Source organism: Cervus elaphus, chromosome 20 (genome assembly GCF_910594005.1).
Source record: "Cervus elaphus chromosome 20, mCerEla1.1, whole genome shotgun sequence".
Lineage (NCBI taxonomy): Eukaryota > Metazoa > Chordata > Mammalia > Artiodactyla > Cervidae > Cervus > Cervus elaphus.
The window spans coordinates 52,414,721-52,434,268 of record NC_057834.1 but is presented as its reverse complement, the minus strand read 5'-3'; the positions used below and the strand labels follow the sequence as shown (position 1 = coordinate 52,434,268).

The window sequence follows — 19,548 nt, the reverse complement described above, 5'->3', positions numbered from 1 at the left end:
GCCATGAAGTGATGGGACCGGATTCCCTGATCTTACTTTTCTGAATATTGAGTTTTAAGCCAACTTTTTCACTCTGCTCTTTCACTTTCATCAAGAGGCTCTTTAGTTCCTCTTCACTTTCTACCATAACGGTGGTGTTGTCTGCATATCTGAGGTTATTGATATTTCTCCTGGCAATCTTGATTCCAGCTTGTGCTTCATCCAGCCTGGCATTTCACATGATGTATGCTGGATATAAGTTAAATAAGCAGGGTGACAATGTACAGCCTTGATGTACTCCTTTCCTGATTTGGAACCAGTCTGTTGTTCCATGTCCAGTTCTAACTATTGTTTCTTGACCTGCATACAGATTTCTCAGAAGGCAGGTGAGGTAGTCTGGTATTCCCATCTCTTTAAGATTTTTCCACAGTTTGTTGTGATCCCCACAGTCAAGGGCTTTGGTGTAGTCAATAAAGCAGAAATAGATGTTTTTCTGGAACTTTCTTGCTTTTTCTGTGATCCAGTGGATGTTGGCAATTTGATCTCTGGCTTCTCTGGCTTTTCTAAATCCAGCTTGAACATCTGGAAGTTCATGACTCACATATGGTTGAAGCCTGGCTTGGAGAATTTTGAGCATTACTTTGCTAGCATGCGAGATGAGTACAATTGTGTGGTAGTTTGAACATTCTTTGGCATTGCCTTTCTTTGGGATTGGAATGAAACCTGACCTTTTCCAGTCCTATGGCCACACTGAGTCTTCCAAATTTACTGGCATATTGAGTGCAGCACTTTCACAGCATCATCTTTTAGGATTTGAAATAGCGCAACTGGAATTCTATCACCTCCACTAGCTTTGTTCATAGTGATGCTTCCTAAGGCCCAGTTGACTTCGCATTCGAGGATGTCTCGCTCTAGGTGAGTGATGACACCATCGTTATCTGGGTCATGAAGATCTTTTTTGTATAGTTCTTCTGTATTCTTGCCACCTCTTCTTAATATCGTCTGCTTCTGTTAGGTCCGTACCACTTCTGTCCTTTATTGTGCCCATCTTTGAAAGAAATGTTCCCTTGGTATCTCTGATTTTCTTGAAGAGATCTCTAGTCTTTCCCATTCTGTTGTTTTCCTCCATTTCTTTGCACAGATCACTGAGAAAGGCTTTCTTATCTCTCCTTGCTGTTCTTTGGGACTCTGCATTCAAATGGGTATATCTTCCTTTTCTCCTTTGCCTTTCACTTCTCTTCTTTTCTCAGCTATTTGTAAGGCCTCCTCAGATAGCCGTTTTGCATTGTTTTTCTTGGGATGGTCTTGATCACTGCCTCCTGTACAATGTCACTAACTTCTGTCCATAGTGTTTCAGGTACTCTGTCTGTCAGATCTAATCCCTGGCATCTGTCAATTCCACTGTATAATCGTAAGGGATTTGACTTAGGTCATACATAATGGCCTAGTGGTTTTCCTTACTTTTCTTCAATTTAAGTCTGAATTTGAAGATAAGGAGATAATTTTACAAGAAAATAATAATATTTTCTTGTTGTTACCTAATTTTTGTCACTTGCCAATATTTGTCTGCTAAAGAGTATCAGTGATCAGAGATTTAAGAAAAAAATTTAAGGGGAGAAAATTTTGACTCTTTTTCTCTCTGTTTATTAAGAGTACTATACTTTTAAATAGGATTCTGTTGGAGGGGGTTTGGATCTTTTTCATGAGGCTAGATATCAGTCATCCATGATTAAACCCATTACTTTTTTTCATTCTCTTATCATTGTTGGCTTTTCTCCTTGTCTTAACTTCCGTTGTTCCTCTCTTTTCCAAACTTTGACGTGGAAACCCTTGTTCTTCATACATAGCATATAAAATTTTTTTCTTTCTCACCATATTTATGCAAATTTTCTTTACTTTCTGGCTTAACAAATTTGAGGTCTCTCCTTCCTTGCTATACTTCTGAATGTCAGCTCTACATTGTCCTACAGTACATGTATAAAGGAGTTAGAAGGCAGTTGGAAACTTTCTTCTGGATATATATTAGCACTTTCAAATCATTGCTCATTAATTTATCCATTCAACTTTTATTAACCTCCTTTCTGTTCTATGCCAGGCACAAAGCTAGTTATGGGGAATGCAGTTGCTCATTATTGCATCCTTGCTTTCTGGAAGAGAATTCTGTCTATTTCTAATATATCAAGGAGTTTTATAATGAATGGATATTGACTCAATATCCACAAAAATATCAATAAAAATCAAAATACTTTTTAGGGGGCATATATTGAGATTGTCATATTTTTTCCTTTGTTAGTGATTCGTTTTTAATGTTATTTTCTAATGTTAAACCTATTTTTTTAATGTTAACTTTTTATCTCTGATTATAAATCTACTTTTATTATTATTTTTATATGTTGTGAACAGGATCTGATGTGAGCATGAATCATGTCTTTTCCCAGCGTATTCTGGCAACTATCACCTTGCTAAGAGGTTGGGTTGGAAATGGAGGGACTAGAGCCACAGTCACGTGTGAGCCAGGGTTTCTTTTCTCAGTGGCCAACATTACCCTGTTGGAGGCAGGGTCAGGTCTCTAGTTGCTCAAGCAGAAGCTCTAAGAGTTGGGTCTGAGCCATCTTTGTTCGTTCTAGGTGTGTGCTCTCTTCCCTCCCAGCACTGGCACCCTCACCTCATATGGAGCAGTTCTGAAGCAAGAGGGGGCAGTGCAGGTGCTTGATGTTGGTCTGAGTGTGGGTCATGGCTTCCCTGATTACAGTTAAAGTCTGGACTGCTTTTAATTCACTGCCTCTGTGAGTACCATTAATAGCTGCCCCTGCCTCTTCAGACACTGTTCTGGGTCTAAACTGCCTTTGCAACCCTCATCCTAGTTTGGAGTTGGGCTGCAGAGCTGGCAGGCATGGCTGATGTGGGTCTGGGTGCAGGCTATGGTGGTGTCAGCTGTAGTTAGAATCTGGTACTACTTCTGGTACATTGCTACTGTAAGCGCTAGTAATGAATGGATGCACCTTCCTATTCAGATGCTGTTTTGTGTCTGGGCTGGTATAGTCCCTCACAACTGAGCACTGTCCTCAGCCACAGCAACTCTTTCCCTAGTGTGGAGTTGTATTGCAAAGCAAGCAAGGCCTGAGCAGTCACTTGGCTCAGGCTGGGTGGCACACTGTGGAAGTTACAGGAAGCAGGCTAGAGTCCAGTGCAATTTCAATTGGCTTTCTCTGCCTTGTTTCAGGAGTAAGCAAATGTTGCACCTGTCTTCATGATTTGAATCTATTAGTCTCACTGGTTTTCTAACCAGTTTAGGTGACTTGTCTTCCTGCTTTTGGACCTGAGGGCTTGTATACCCAAAATGTGATTTGAACTGCTCATCTCTCAAGGAAGATTCCCTTCTTCTTCCATGTCGCCTCATGGGGCAGAGGTCCTGATCTGACTGCTTCTCTTCTCTTCCTACCGGATTCCATCTTACAGCTTTGGATGTATAAGGGAAAAAATTGATGCCATTTTTAGGGAAAAAAAAAAAAAGATGCCATTTTTAGAATAAAAAAGAAAAATGGATGCCATTTTTCACTTAGTTTTCAGTGAGTATCATTCTGCATATAGATGTATTTTTGATGTGCTCCTGGTGGGGAGGTAAGCTTCATGTCCTCCTGCTATTATCATTTTGATCTTGATCCCTCCCCTTAATTCTTAATCTTTAATTTGGGTCCTCTTCTTTCTGCCTTGAAGAGGAATACTTAGAATATCCTTTAGTGAAAATATGTTTGTGATTAACTCTCTCCTGTTTGTCTGAACATTTGTTTGTCGTTCTCATCTGAAAGGATTTTTTTGTTTGGTATATATTTCTGGTTGGCGCACTGTATATTAAAACTTTTGTTTTAGCACACTAAAGGTAGTATTTGCTTTCTTTTGTTTCCTTTGTATCACTTGTCAAACTAACTGTTGAACCTTTGAAGATAAGTTATCCTTTTCCTCTTTTGCGGTTTTTTAGATTTGCTTTGTTTTTGATATTTTAGCATTTTCAGTATGATATAATATATGCTTAATTTTATTTTATAGTTTCTTAAATCTGTAAATTAATGTCTTTTATTATTGTTTTTCTTCTGACATTATATTTGTTCTATTCTCTGTTTCCTCTCCTTTTGGAAATCTGAATAAAACTCATGCTAATTTTCTCTGTCTTCTGTGACTGTTAATTTCTTTTCTATCTTTTCACAGTTTTGCCTTTCTGTGCCTTTTTCTAGATGATTTCATTTGACCCATCTTGTCATTCACTAATTCTGTTTTTGTTTCTCATCCACTATGAACTGTTTCAGTTTTAGTTATTAGATGTTTATTATAAGATGTTTATTATTAGATGTTTATTATAAGATATAAAATATATGTATATATTTTTCAGATCTGCTATTCTACTTTATGTAATTTGGTTTCTTATTTAAGCTTTTTATTCTTTAAATATAATAAGAATAGCTATTTATAGTTTCTTTCTGATAATTCTTTATCCTAAATATTTATCTTTTTTTCTGATAAATTTTAGTCCAGATTTTGTTTTATTTGTTTAGCCTTATTTTATTGGGTGCCTTTTTGTCTTTGACTACATTTAAAAAAAAATTATGTTGGACTATAGTTGTTTTACAGCATTGTGTTATTTTCTACTGTAGAGCAAAGTGAATCAGCCATATGTGTACATAATCTCTTTTTTGGATTTCCTTCCTATATAGGCCACTTGAGAGCACTGAGTACAGTTACCTGTCCTGTACAGTAGGTTCTCATTAGTATCTATTTTATACATAGTTGACTACATGTTTATTATTTTTCTTGAAAATTTTTTTTCAGGAAAAACTTTCTCTTATTAGTATAATAAGGCCTGCCTGTATGTAGGTAGTTTAGCTTCCTCTTTGGAGGATTCTCATTTGCTTTTACCATGTACATGGTGGCTCTACCCATCTTAAGACACTTTCACGGCTTTAGATTAATTGGACTGCTCAGGTGATGTAAACTTGTGCAGCAAATTTGCTTGAGGGTTTGTTTATTTTGCTTCATCCATATATAATGATTGTCCTAGCTTATTGTACAAAATTGCACTTAAAATCAAACCCCATACCTGCCTGAGATGCTCAGAGGCCTCAAACAAAACTTTGTGTGCACCAGGACTGAGAGACCCCACAGAGACTGAGCCAGACCTGCCTTTGAGTGTTTGAGTGTTTCCTGCAGAGGCACAGGTCAGCAGTGGCCTGCTGTGGGGACAGGGACTCTAGATGTAGCAGACCTGGGAGCCATGGCGTGTGGCATAAATTCTCTTGGAGGAGGTTGCCGTTAGGCCCACCATAGAGACACCAACCAGATAACCCACAAACTCGAGAAAAATTATACCAAAGAAGTTCTCCAACTGTTGAAAAGTTCTAGGGCCCATAAAAGATTCCCCAACCTGGGAATCTGGCAAAAGGACTGAGAACCCCCAGGGAATTTGACTTTGAAGGCCAGTGGGATTTGATTATAGAACTTCCACAGGACTGGGGAAACAGACTCTTGGAGGGCACAAACAAAATCTTGTGTGCACAAGGACCCAGGAGAAAGGAGCAGTGACCACACAGGAGACTGAGCCAGACTTGACTGTGAGTTTCCAGGAGTCTCAGACAGAGGCATGGGTTGACAGTGGCCTGCAGTGGAGTTGGGCACTGACTACAACAGTCCTGGGAGCCAGTGTGCTGGCGTAAGTCCTTTTGAAGGAGGTCACCATTGTCATCATTACCCCTACCATAGTTTGGCCTGAGGTCACACTACAGGGAGAGAACACAGCACCGCCTATCAACAGAAAATTGGGTTAAAGATTTACTGAGCATGGCCCCACTCATCAGACCAAGATCCAGATTCCCTCATGACCAGTTGCTCCCATCAGGAAGCTTCCACAGGCCTCTTATCCTTATCCATCAGAGGCTAGATAGAATGAAAACCACAATCACAGAAAACCAAGCAAACTAATCATATGGATCACAGTCTTGCCTAACTCAATGAAGCTATGAGCCAAGCTGTGTAGGGCTACCCAAGACAGACAGATCATGCTGGAGAGTTCTGACAAAAGCGGTCCACTGGAAAAGGAAATGGCAAACCACTTCAGTATTCTTGCCTTGAGAAATCCATTAACTATGACAAGGCAAAAAGATATGACACTGAAAGATTAACTCCCCCGGTTGGTTGCCGCCCAATATGCTACTGGAGAAGAGTAGAGAAGTAGCTCCAGAAAGAGTAAAGAGGCTGAACCAAAGTGAAAACAATGCCCAGTTCTGGATGTGACTGGTGATGGAAATAAAGTCCGATGCTATAAAGAACAATATTATATAGGAACCTGGAATGGTAGGTCCATGAATCAAAGTAAATTGGAAGTGGTCAAACAGGAGATGACAAGAGTGGACATTAACATTTTAGGCATCAGTAAACTAAGATGGGCCAGATTGAGCAAATTTAATTTGGATGACCATTATATCTACTACTGTGTGCAAGAATCCCTTAGAAGAAATGGAGTAACTCTCATAGTCAACAGAAGAGTCTGAAATGCAGTATTGGGTGCAGTCTCAAAAATGACAGAGTGATCTCTGTTCGTTTCCAAGGCAAACCATTCAATATCACAGTAATCCAAGTCTACGCCCTAGTCACTAATGCCAAAGAAGCAGAAGTTGAATGGTTCTATGATGACCTACAGTACCTTCTAGAACTAACACCAAACAGAAAACATATCCTTTTCATCACAGGGGACTGGAATGCACAAGCAGGAAGTCAAGAGATACCTGAAGTAACAGGCAAGATTGGCCTTGAAGTACAGAATGAAACAGGGCAAAGGCTAACAGAGTTTTACCAAGAGAACAGACTGGTCATAGCAAACACCCTCTTCTGTGAACACAAGAGATGACTCTACACATGGACATCACCAGATGCTCAATACCAAAGTCAGATTGATTATATTTACAGCCAAAGATGGAGAAGCTCTATACAGTCAGCAAAAACAAGACCAGGAGCTGACTGTGGCTCAGATTATGAACTCCTTATTGAAAAATTCAGACTTATATTGAAAGTACTGAAAACCACTAGGCCATTCAGGTATGACCTAAATCAAAATCCTTATGATTATACAGTGGAAGTGACAAACAGATTCAAGGGATTAGATCTGATAGAGTATCTGAAGAACTACGGACAGAGGTTCGTAATGTTGTACAGGAGGCAGTGATCAAGACCATCCCAAGAAAAACAATGCAAAACGGCTATCTGAGGAGGCCTTACAAATAGCTGAGAAAAGAAGAGAAGTGAAAGGCAAAGGAGAAAAGGAAGATATACCCATTTGAATGCAGAGTCCCAAAGAACAGCAAGGAGAGATAAGAAAGCCTTTCTCAGTGATCTGTGCAAAGAAATGGAGGAAAACAACAGAATGGGAAAGACTAGAGATCTCTTCAAGAAAATCAGAGATACCAAGGGAACATTTCTTTCAAAGATGGGCACAATAAAGGACAGAAGTGGTACGGACCTAACAGAAGCAGACGATATTAAGAAGAGGTGGCAAGAATACAGAAGAACTATACAAAAAAGATCTTCATGACCCAGATAACGATGGTGTCATCACTCACCTAGAGCGAGACATCCTCGAATGCGAAGTCAACTGGGCCTTAGGAAGCATCACTATGAACAAAGCTAGTGGAGGTGATAGAATTCCAGTTGCGCTATTTCAAATCCTAAAAGATGATGCTGTGAAAGTGCTGCACTCAATATGCCAGTAAATTTGGAAGACTCAGTGTGGCCATAGGACTGGAAAAGGTCAGGTTTCATTCCAATCCCAAAGAAAGGCAATGCCAAAGAATGTTCAAACTACAAAGAATGTTCAAATTGTACTACTGTACAATTACAGTCATTTTACACACTAGCAAAGTAATGCTCAAAGTTTTCCAAGCAAGGCTTCAACAGTACATGAACCAAGAATTTCCAGATGTTCAAGCTGGATTTAGAAAGCCAGAGAAGCCAGAGATCAAATTGCCAACATCCGTTGGATCATAGAAAAAGCAATGAAATTCCAGAAAAACATCTACTTCATTGACTGTGCTAAAGCCTTTGACTGTTGGATCACAACAAACTGTGGAAAATTCTTAAAGAGATGGGAATACCAGACCACTTTATCTGCCTCCTGAGAAATCTGTGTGCAGGTTCAGAAGCAACAGTTAGAACTGGATGTGGAACAATGGACTGGTTCCAAATTGGGAAAGGAGTACATCAAGGCTTATATTGTCATCCTGTTTATTCAACTTCTATGCAGAGTACATCCTGCGAAATGCTGGGCTGGATGAAGTGCAAGCTGGAATCAAGATTGCTGGGAGAAATATCAATAACCTCAGATATGCAGACAACACCACCGTTATGGTAGAAAGTAAAGAGGAACTAAAGAGCCTCTTGATGAATGTGAAAGAGGAGAGTGAAAAAGCTGGCTTAAAACTCAACATTCAAAAAACTAATATCATGACATCTAGTCTCATCACTTCATGGCAGATAGATGGGCAATCAGTGGATACAGTGACTTTATTTTCTTGGGCTCCAAAATCACTGCAGATGGTGACTGTAGCCATGAAATTAAAAGATGCTTGCTCCTTGGAAGAAAGCTATGACCAGCCTAGAGAGCATATTAAAAAGCAGAGCTTTGCTTTGCCCACAAAGGTCCATGTAGTCAAAGCTATGGTTTTTCTAGTAGTTATGTATGGATGTGAGAGTTGGTCCATAAGGAAAGCTGAATGCCGAAGAATTGATGCTTTTGAACTGTGGTGTTGGAGAAGACTCTTGAGAGTCCCTTGAACTGCAGGGAGATCAAACCAGTCAATCCTAAAGGAAATCAGTTGTGAATATTCATTGGGAGGACTGATGCTGAAGCCTCATTATTTTGGCCACCTGATGTGAAGAACTGACTCATTAGGAGAGACCCAGATGCTGGGAAAGATTGAATGCAGGAGTAGAAGGGGATGACAGAGGATGAGATGGTTGGATGGAGTCACCAACTTGATGAACATGAGTTTGAGCAGGCTCCGGGTTTGGTAATGGACAGGGAAGCCTGGTGTGCTGCAGTCCACAGGGTCGTAAAGAGTCAGACACAACTGAGTGACTGAACTGAACTGAACTTATTGTACTAAGGTTTAATCCTTGAATTTACCTTATACAGTCTTTGAGTTTTCATATTTTTTTCTCACTTCATCATAATTTCAGATCAAAATCCAGCTTTTCCAGGACTTGTGAATTCCTTGAGGCAAAAGCAGTTTTTGTGCTTATGTTACTTCTCCAAGTTTCTATTTTGCCTTCACCTTGGGACCATTAATTTCATTATTTTTTCAGGAGTTTAATGATTTTAATGTTCTTAATATTTGATCCTGAATTTTTTATTCCCTTTCGGAGGTGTGTTTGTTTAAAATGACATACTTCACTATTACTCCAAAAGAATTTTGTTTCAATTTTATATGTCATTTCTATATAAGTTTTAGTTTTTGGATATCTTCCTTATTTCTTTCACCTTTTTTGTTTTTAATTAAAAAAAAAATCTTTTGACTGTGCTGCATGGCATGTGAGATCTTCATTCTCTGATCTGGGATAAAGCCTGTGTCTCTTACATTGGAAGCATGGTGTCTTAACCACTGGGCAACCAGTGAAATCCCTTCTTTTAGTTTTTAAAAATGATGCAATACTTTTTTTTTTTTTAATCCAGTAATTACAGCCAGTAATCCTAACATCTGAAATCTTGCAATCAGGTCAAAGTTTGTCTTTTTTCTGCTGACTTTTCTTGTAGTAGTATTCTGTTTACTCTTGTGGTTTTTGATTGTGAAGGCCTATAATTTCATCTGTGGAAATTCTTTAAGGACTGAATTGGAGGTATATTTTTACAGAGAAAATTTCCATTTATAGCTTCCAGGATTTTGGGGGGAACTTCAAATTAAGTTTTGGCTTAGATATTTTTAGTATATTTAAGCAACATATATTCTGTTCCCACACATGCCTAACTACTAGTTTGTGATTATGATTTCTCAGAGGAGACAGTTATTAATAGACCATTATAAATAGTATTGTAATAGACAATCTTTAGTTATCATTTCCCTCTCTCCAGATAGTCTTTTCCTAGAGTTGGAGCACTAACCCCTTTATATATACACAGATTTTTAGATTGGAATTTTTAAAAATATAAGTCTGAAACATTATTCTGTTGCTTGACATCCTTTATTATTTTTCATGACTTGGGAAGCATATACTTCTGAGCAAGTTATGTGAATCCTATTATGATTTTGTCATTATTTTTCCAATCATATCTAATATAGCAGATATTATTATTTCTCTCTTGTGCTTTGTTTCATGCTGTTGATATACATTTCTAGACTTCAGAATGTTTATCCTGTCTCTTCTGTTTTTTGACTTTGTATATGCCCTTTTGTATCTCTTGTGATTTTATTTCCTCCCTCAGTTCCCGTTACTCTTGTTACTTGTTACTGGCTCTCAAATGTTTTAATTTAGCTGTCACTTTCTGGGAGCCTTCCTTGAACTTTCCCTCTCCTATGTCTTGTCTCCCCTTAACTTCTAATACTTATTGGTCTTATTAGGCTTAAATACCACCTCTTTGTTTATTCCCAGAATTACTCATGAGTACTCATTAGCACTTATTTTTGATTATTTGTCTGCCTGCCCAGTAGTTCCAGTTTCTATATACACCATATCATCATCACCATCATCATAATAGTATTTAACATTTTACTATTTGCTAGACACTGTGATTAAATGTTTTAAGTTGCATTAACTTGTATAATCCTAATAGGAACTCTTTGAAATATCATTAACTGTCATTTTCCTTGTGGAAAAAGTAGGGAGCAGTTGGTTAAGTATCATGCCCATGTGTAGGTGGCTTTTAAAAGGAAATAGAATAATTTGAACCCAGGGATGAGCATGTATAGGTAGCTAGTAAAAGGAGAAAGAATAATTTGAACTCAGGGATGAGCATGAGCTTCTTACTGTTATGAGATTTAAAAGTGAATGCACACAGATAAAGCATAAAAAGTAGCACCTGACACTTAGGATTTAGTAAATATTAGCTATCAAGTGGAGTTATTTGCTTTTTTAAATTGTATTTAAATAAGTAAATGCAATAATTTAGAAAAATATAAAATCAAAATAGTAAATGATAAAAATAAAATCATGAACAACTTCACCATTAGGAGATAAATTGCTTTTGAACTTTTTGTATGTTCTTTCCTTTCACATGCTCTATTTATATAACTTTTTATTAACTTACCCTTTTTATTCTATATTTTATGGATGTCCAAATTAGTAATAAATAAACAACTACATCATCATTTACAGTGGTTACATGGTATATCATTGTATCACCATAGTTTAATCTGTCACCTTTTGACTATTAAGGTTGTTTCCTAATGCATGTGTGAGTGAGTGAGTGAGTCAGTGATAGTCACTCAGTCATGTCCAACTCTTTGTGACTCCATGGACTGTAGCCCACCAGGCTCCTCCATCCATGCATTTCTTCAGGCAAGAATACTAGAGTGGTAGCCATTCCCTTTTCCACGGGATCTTCTTGACCCAGGGATCGAACTCGGATCTCCTGCATTGCAAGCAGATTCTTTACTGTCTGAGCCACCAGGGAAGTGCTTCCAGTGCTTAGCTGTTACTAAAAAATGTAGCACTAAAACCCCTATATGTTCACCTTTGAGTGCTTGGGCAATAACAATTTTGATGGTCAACAAAAATCGATGATGACCAATATCAGTGAATCTATATTTGCATAATTTTCCCTCATTTTGGAGTATGTAATGGAGGGAAAAATAATTGTTACATATAATTTGTTTTCTTGGTATGTATTTTGTATTAAGAAAATATCTGTTTACAACTTTCTCTTTTAGAATTACAGAATGAAAACTTAAAAGAATCAAATGAGAAGCAGGATCATTTGACATCAGAACTAGAAAATATTAAAATGTCTTTGCAAAGAAGTGTGGTATGATTTAAAAACTGATTAATTTCTAATAACTCTTACACCATCAATCAGTCAACAAATATTTATTGAGTGCTAGTACTATGTACAAGGCCTTGAAGCTTCAAATAGAGGAGATAGAATCTCTTAAGTGCTTATTGTTTAATAGAGACATTTGATAAAAACACATCAAAAGTATAACTAAAATGCAAGACTATGCTAGGTATCAACATGATTCAGGCAAAAATTCTACAATATTTCTAAGAATTGAAAGAACACTATGGACTGGATTGGTTAGGAAGACTCCATGGATAGGCTGGGACTATAGGTGGGCTTTGGAGCAATGATGAATTGAAATGAGTAGTGGGTGGGGCACTCCAGATTGGTCATTGTGGAGTAGAAGAGGTGAGAGGGTAAGGAGAGACCGGGATCAGAGGGGTGGTGGGGTAGGGGTAAGGGGTGAGAGGCAGCAAATTACAGAAAGCAGATTAATTCAGCTTTTTTTTTCTTAAGCTCTTGGTTCATAGCTTTTGTTTGTACTTTATTTCATTTTAGGATGCTCAAATGACTTTAGAGGAAGATTTGCAGATAGCAACCAAAAATATATATCAACTCACTGGAGAAAAAGAAGCTCAAATGGAAGAATTTAATAAAGCTAAAGCTGCCCATTCATCTGTGGTTACTGAACTTAAAACTACTATCTGCAACTTGAAAGAATTATTGACAACAGAACAGCAAAGGTAAAGTAACTGCTTATTTAGCTGAATAAAAAACAATTTACTTCTAATATTCAGTGCCATTTTCTATTCATTGTCAACTGACTTGTAATTCCTATAATACCTATAACCAAGTATCTTTTTGTATATAAAGTGGGAACACATTTAAAGAGTTTGTATTGGGTAGGCAGGTATCCTAGGAAAAGAGAGAAGGTATTCTCTAGGATAGTTCCTGTGCATGCTTTTCATAGAGTTAAGCGATATAGATAAGCTCATAAGGACTGATGCAGTGATATGACATATTTAGTTAAACTGTGGGTTATTTTATAAAAATAACTTCCTAGGTTGTTGATTTATCTTACTGGGGTCTGTAACTTTCATTCTGATATATAAATTTAGCAACTAGCCTGGTCCAGAGTAGGTAATCAAACATTTTAAATGAATCAATAAATATGGTTAGATATATATAAAATATTGATTTGTATTTTATTTAAATTGTTTTTCTAAAACTTGAGTTGAAAACCTCATCTGTTTTTCACTACTTTGTATTAAGGAAATGTTTATACAAAGTTGTGTTATGAGGCCTACATAGTTATCTTTGTCCCATTAGTATAAGGGTTAACTAAGTCTGGAGGATGAAAGAACAAGCTTTTCTATGAAGTCTTGACCTGGGCCTAGCAGAATTTCTTCTCTACTGCTTATGTATGGTGAGGGAAGAAAAGCTAGATTTTCTGGCCCATTTACTCTTGTGTATTCTTGATTGACCTATCCAGGTGATTTTCAGATTTTCAACTTTTAAGTGACCTTATATGTCATTTGTTTTATAGATGAGGAAATGGAAAACTAGAGGAGTTAAGTGAATTGTGTAATTCTCACATTTATATTGTCCCTAAGGCAGAATTCAGTATAATAGTAGTTATATACTCAATCTCTTTCAAAGTTCTATGATGTATTACTTTGATTATCATCAATAGCTAAGAGATAAATTATGATGATAAGCTGTGAGGTTTTACATAGATTTAATTAATATACAACTATGTATGTATATTAGTAGTATATTATTTTGACATGTTACAGTATCCAGCCAAAGTAGATTGTCAAGAAATGTGTAATAATATAATGAATGAATCTATAATAAGCTATGTTGTTGCTAAATTGCACCAGTTTTAATTACTAGATGAATTATGACTAAAAAGATATTTTACACTGATTTTACATTTTATATTGAACTAATATGTTTTACAAGATTGGAAAAAAGTGAAGATGAATTGAAAGTACTTACCATGAAACTTCAGAAGAAATCAAGTGAACTGGGTAAGTTTTAGAGAATAACATATGTACCTGATAATATTAGCCAATTTTAAAACCATCAACATTATTTCAGAATAAAATATAGTTTCTCCTCTATCATTTACCAATAGTGATTATTTGATGACTATTACTTTGATTTTTGAAAGAGAAATTTAAATCTTAAGAAAGACTTATTCAGGTTCATTATGCAGCTCATAAATATCAAGAATTATAAGGAGCCTAAGAGATATTTTTGTAGTTTTTTTTCTTATTTTAGGATCCAGGGATCTTAATAATTCTTAGTGGGAAATGTCTATTACATTTTAATTGAATTTTGAAGTTGCATTGAGTAGTCATGTTGCATTATGAACTGTTTACAGGAAACCGTGCCCCTGTTTTATCACATGATATTGTTAATATTCAATTTTCATGGCCCAAAGTGAGAGATTTGTAATTGTTTTGTGAATTTATGACCCTTTAATTAGCTAATTCTAAAAACCCTATATTTCATATTTACAAAGCTTCATATCTACAATTGTGGAGAATTGGAAACATATAAACATCTTTTTCCCCAGTTTGGGTGAAAACAATTATTTTTGTAAATTAAAATAAACGATGGATTGGCATCACTCATTATCAGAGAAATGCAAATCAAAACCACAATGAGGTACCATTACACGCCAGTCAGGATGGCTGCTATCCAAAAGTCTACAAGCAATAAATGCTGGAGAGGGTGTGGAGAAAAGGGAACCCTCTTCCACTGTTGGTGGGAATGCAAACTAGTACAGCCACTATGGAAAACAGTGTGGAGATTCCTTAAAAAACTGGAAATAGAACTGCCATATGACCCAGCAATACCACTGCTGGGCATACACACCGAGGAAACCAGATCTGAAAGAGACACGTGCACCCCAATGTTCATCGCAGCACTGTTTATAATAGCCAGGACATGGAAGCAACCTAGATGCCCATCAGCAGATGAATGGATAAGGAAGCTGTGGTACATATACACCATGGAATATTACTCAGCCATTAAAAAGAATTCATTTGAAGCAGTTCTAATGAGATGGATGAAACTGGAGCCCCTTATACAGAGTGAAGTAAGCCAGAAAGATAAAGATCATTACAGCATACTAACACATATATATGGAATTTAGAAAGATGGTAACGATAACCCTATATGCAAAACAGAAAAAGAGACACAGAAGTACAGAACAGACTTTTGGACTCTGTGGGAGAAGGTGAGGGTGGGATATTTCGAGAGAACAGCATGTATATTATCTATAGGGAAACAGATCACCAGCCCAGGTGGGATGCATGAGACAAGTGCTCGGGCCTGGTGCACTGGGAAGACCCAGAGGAATCGGGTAGAGAGGGAGGTGGGAGAGGGGATCGGGATGGGAAACACATGTAACTCCATGGCTGATTCATGTCAATGTATGACAAAACCCACTGAAATGTTGTGAAGTAATTAGCCTCCAACTAATAATAATAAATGAAAAAAAAATAAATCATGGATTGGCAGTTGTTTTTCTAGAAATCTCTATAACTTTCTGTAATCTTTATTATTAACTTTGAATATATTTGGTGCCTTTCTTTCATGGTTTTGCTTTTCTTCACTAATTGTTGATTCTTGATTACTCATCTAAGTGTTTGAGAATCCGTATTTACTCACGTGTTTGTTACAGTCTGATTCTTTTGACTATGGGAAGAGATGGGAGGTTCTGTAAGGAAGGGTGGGTTTTGTATTAAATAACTTGTCTTTTGGTTATAGAGGGGGCTTCCTGGGTGGCTCAAATGGTAAAGAATCTGCCTGCAATGCAGGAGACCCGGGTTTGATCTCTGAGTTGGGAAGATCCTCTGAAGAAGGGAATGGCTACCAACTCCAGTATTCTTGCCTGGAGAATTCCATGGACAGAAGAGCCTGGTGGGCTATAGTCCATGGGGTTGCAAAGAGTTGGACATGACTGAGTGACTAACACTTTGGTTACAGGGTATGCTTATGTTGCTTAGAGTTTACAAGCTATTGGGGTAGTGTCATGTCCCTTTGGCTCTAATTCCCAGAATGCTTGATTTAATCTGAGGTGTGGACTGTGTGGCTGGGCATGTGGATACCTGGTATAGTTGTTCACATAGCCTGATTGAATTAATATGGGCTCTCCCCCTACACTCCCCAAGGATTCTTCAGCATTTGAGTTTGTTAATATTAGACTGCCTGGTTTTGTTAATTTATATATATATATTTTTTTTCTTTGCACTTTTTATTTTGTATTGGGGTATAGCTGATTATTCCCCAACATATATTGAATCTGCCTGGAATGCAGGCAATGCAATGCAGTTTTGAATCTACCTGCAATGCAGGAGACCCTGGTTTGATCCCTGGGTTTGGAAGGCCCCTTGGAGAAGGGCTAGGCTACCCACTCCAGTATTCTTAGACTTCCCTTGTGTCTCAGCTGGTAAAGAATCCTCTTACAATACAGGAGACCTGGGTTTGATCCCTGGTTAGGAAGAGCCCCTGGAGAAGAGACAGGCTACCCACTCCAGTATTCTGGCCTAAAGAATTCCATGGACTGTATAGTCCATAGGGTCACAAAGAGCTGGACACGACTGAGCGACTTTCACATAGCTGATTAACAATACTGTGATAGTTTCAGGTGAATAGCGAAGGGTCTCAGCAATACATATACATGTATCCATTCTCCCCTAAATCCCCTCCCATTCAGGTTGCCACATAAAAAAGTACGGAATGCTTCACAAATTTGCATATCCTTACTCAGTAGCCATGCTAACCTTTCCTATGTTGTTCTAATTTTGGTATATGTACTGCTGAAGCGAGCATTATATATATAATTTATGGGATTGGAAGTGAGTGTGGACACATTCTCAGTCTGCTATCTTTAACCAATGATTGAGTTTTAAAAATTAACAGTTTTATCTAAAATGAATCTTTGTGGTTAAATAAGTTTTGCATGTGACAGGTTTTTCTTTTAGACTCTATATTGTCATTTCATATTTTGTTGATTTTTCTTAGAGACTTTGGGCAGTTATTACAAGTTCCTTGTTTGTTTTTAATGTACAGAGTCTGGGTAATTTTCAGTCAATCTGTTATGTCTCCAGTAATAAATAACCCTTCAGAGTGAGAAAAGACAGTGTTTCAGGTATAACAAAATTTTAAGTGACAGCTAGACATCATTTGAGGACTTTATAGATTTTTTTTTTAAATGTAAGGAAGAAAAAACAGGAGGTTTGAACTTTTTAATTCATTACCTTAATGCCGAATTCATGGAAATATAGAGGGAAAAGCATTCTAAATTGTTATTATTTAGGGTGACATGAAGGAAGGGTGTTGGTAAAGAAAACAAGAGTAAGAGTTAAGGAAACAGAAAATGTTAAGAATGCCAGGTCTTGAAAATTGAAGGGGGAGACAAGTAGAGAGTGGCTAAGAGTGTCAAATGCTGAAAGCTCCACAATAATAAGGACTGAGAATTTCACCACAAAATGGGTGTTGGTGATCTTTGAGATCATAATTTATTAATGAAGATGAGCTTTACTTTTGCATGGGATTAAGAAAGAACTATAGATAAATAATAACAATTAATGATAACAATAGATAACACCACTTTTGCATGGGATTAAGAAAGAAATATAGATAAATAACAAATGGGAATTTGGCTACAAAATAAAACAAGAAATTCAACAGTAGTGTGAAAAAGACAGAAAGGTCAATCATACTTTTTTACTTTGTATTCAAATAGATATTTAGATAGGATATGGGGAAACTGGAGATTCTGCTAGAGTCAATATATAGCAACTGAAGTCTTAGAGGAGATGGAAATGTTGATATCCAGAACAGTGGTCAGAGTTAGCTTGAGAAAATTGAATTAATTCTCCTTTTAAATTTGAAGATTGAAAGGCCACATGTTTAGAAAATAGTGAGTTGAAGGTACAGGCACGTGCTGTGTAACTTCATTTTATATAGATCCATTGCTTATTTTGTTTAATGAATTTTGGGCTCATTTGGTTGTGGAATTAATTTTATAGAAATGGTACTACTAATATATGTCCATTATTATTTTGCATCTGATCCATTTGCACTTCCTCTATGCTTTACTGTGCTCTAACTGTATTATTTAATTAATTGATATATCAATTAATTAATTAATTAATGTTTTTGAACTGTGGTGTTGGAGAAGAATCTTGAGAGTTCCTTGGACTGCAGGGAGATCCAACCAGTCAATCCTAAGGGAAATTAGTCCTGAATATTCATTGGAAGGACTGATGCTGAAGCTGAAACTCCAATACTTTGGCTACCTGATGCGAAGAACTGACTTATTGGACAAGACCCTGATGCTAGGAAAGATTGAAGGAGGGAGGAGAAGGGGATGACAGAGGATGAGATGGTTGGATGGCATCACTGACTCAATGGACATGAGTTTGAGTAAGCTCCGGGAATTGGTGATGCACAGGGAAGCCTGGCGTGTTGCAGTCCTTGAGGTCGCAGAGTCAGACATGACTGAGCAACCAAACTGAACTGACTGAATTGTATTAATTCATCTCTTCTGGTTTTTCCTTTTCAAGTGCTATTCTTACTTCTTTTCTCTCCTTTCCTATTTTTTAAATCTACTTTTAACACATTTAAATTCTTTTGCTTTTTTTTTTTTTAGAAGAGATGACCAAGCTTAAAAATAACAAAGAAGTAGAACTTGAAGAATTGAAAAAAATCTTAGTAAGTATATAGGTTCTCTTATTTCTATATAGCAGTTATTTTTCAAAATAGTATTAAATCCAGTGACTTAAACTCTCATAGAGTTTTATGGTAGCTTTTTCAGCTAAAATATTTTTAAAAATTATATTTGGTTTTAGCAAAGCCTCATTTCTGTCTCTATCAATTTATATAGTACATTTTGATAACTGTCTTGGTGAAAGTGTTTATATTATTTAAGCATGTGTTGATAGTACATATAAGTGAGATCAAATGTGTATATTTTATAATTGATTGTAAATTTGGTGTGCCTTTGATACCTTTGAGACACAAAGCTGCAACTTTGAGAAAGATATATATGATATATATTCAGTACCTATGTTTAGTGTTCAGGTAGAATCATATTTATTTAATGAATTTCTTAGGATAAGTCTATTGTGTTTTAATTGATTATAATGTGTAGATCATGGGTTGGTAAACTTTTTGTAAAGGACTAGATAGTAAATATTTTAGGCTTTGTGGCTATATAGAGAATGTTAATTTTCTCCTTCCCCTCCTTTTTTTCTTCTTTTATTTTTAACAATCTTATAAAAACGTAGGAAACATTCTTAATTCAAGGGCCTGCAAAAGAAGATTGTGGGCTGACTTTGTCTTGGAGGCTGTAGTTTGCCATCTTTGCTTATAGAAGACAATATTGTTTATAATTACATTAGATACATTACATTAGATATTTGATTTTGGGTTTAACTTGTCACATCTCTACCTGATTTTGCAACTCCTAATTCTTCCATCTCTTGGGAAGCACTGTTTCCAAATGCTTATCCTTTCTTCAGCAGATTGCTTTCATTATTCTTGCAAACAATATTTGCATTTCTTTCAAATTTGAT

The 19,548-nt window shown here is 36.7% G+C and overlaps 1 protein-coding gene and 1 non-coding gene across 5 annotated transcripts in view; one reads left to right on the top strand and one right to left on the bottom strand.

The window, feature by feature from the left end:
• The window catches only part of SYCP1 (synaptonemal complex protein 1), a 146,404-nt gene that overhangs the window by 28,346 nt on the left and 98,510 nt on the right, over positions 1–19,548 (top strand). For all 4 annotated transcript variants that reach the window (XM_043877177.1, XM_043877176.1, XM_043877179.1 and 1 more), the window contains 4 exons: positions 11,883–11,977; positions 12,509–12,693; positions 13,916–13,983; positions 18,624–18,685. In XM_043877177.1, coding sequence (XP_043733112.1) covers positions 11,883–11,977; positions 12,509–12,693; positions 13,916–13,983; positions 18,624–18,685 — 410 coding nt within the window. The remainder of the gene's footprint in view (positions 1–11,882; positions 11,978–12,508; positions 12,694–13,915; positions 13,984–18,623; positions 18,686–19,548) is intronic.
• Positions 16,695–16,798, bottom strand: LOC122678514. The gene has a single exon (XR_006336177.1). It is a non-coding gene; the product is annotated as a U6 spliceosomal RNA (small nuclear RNA).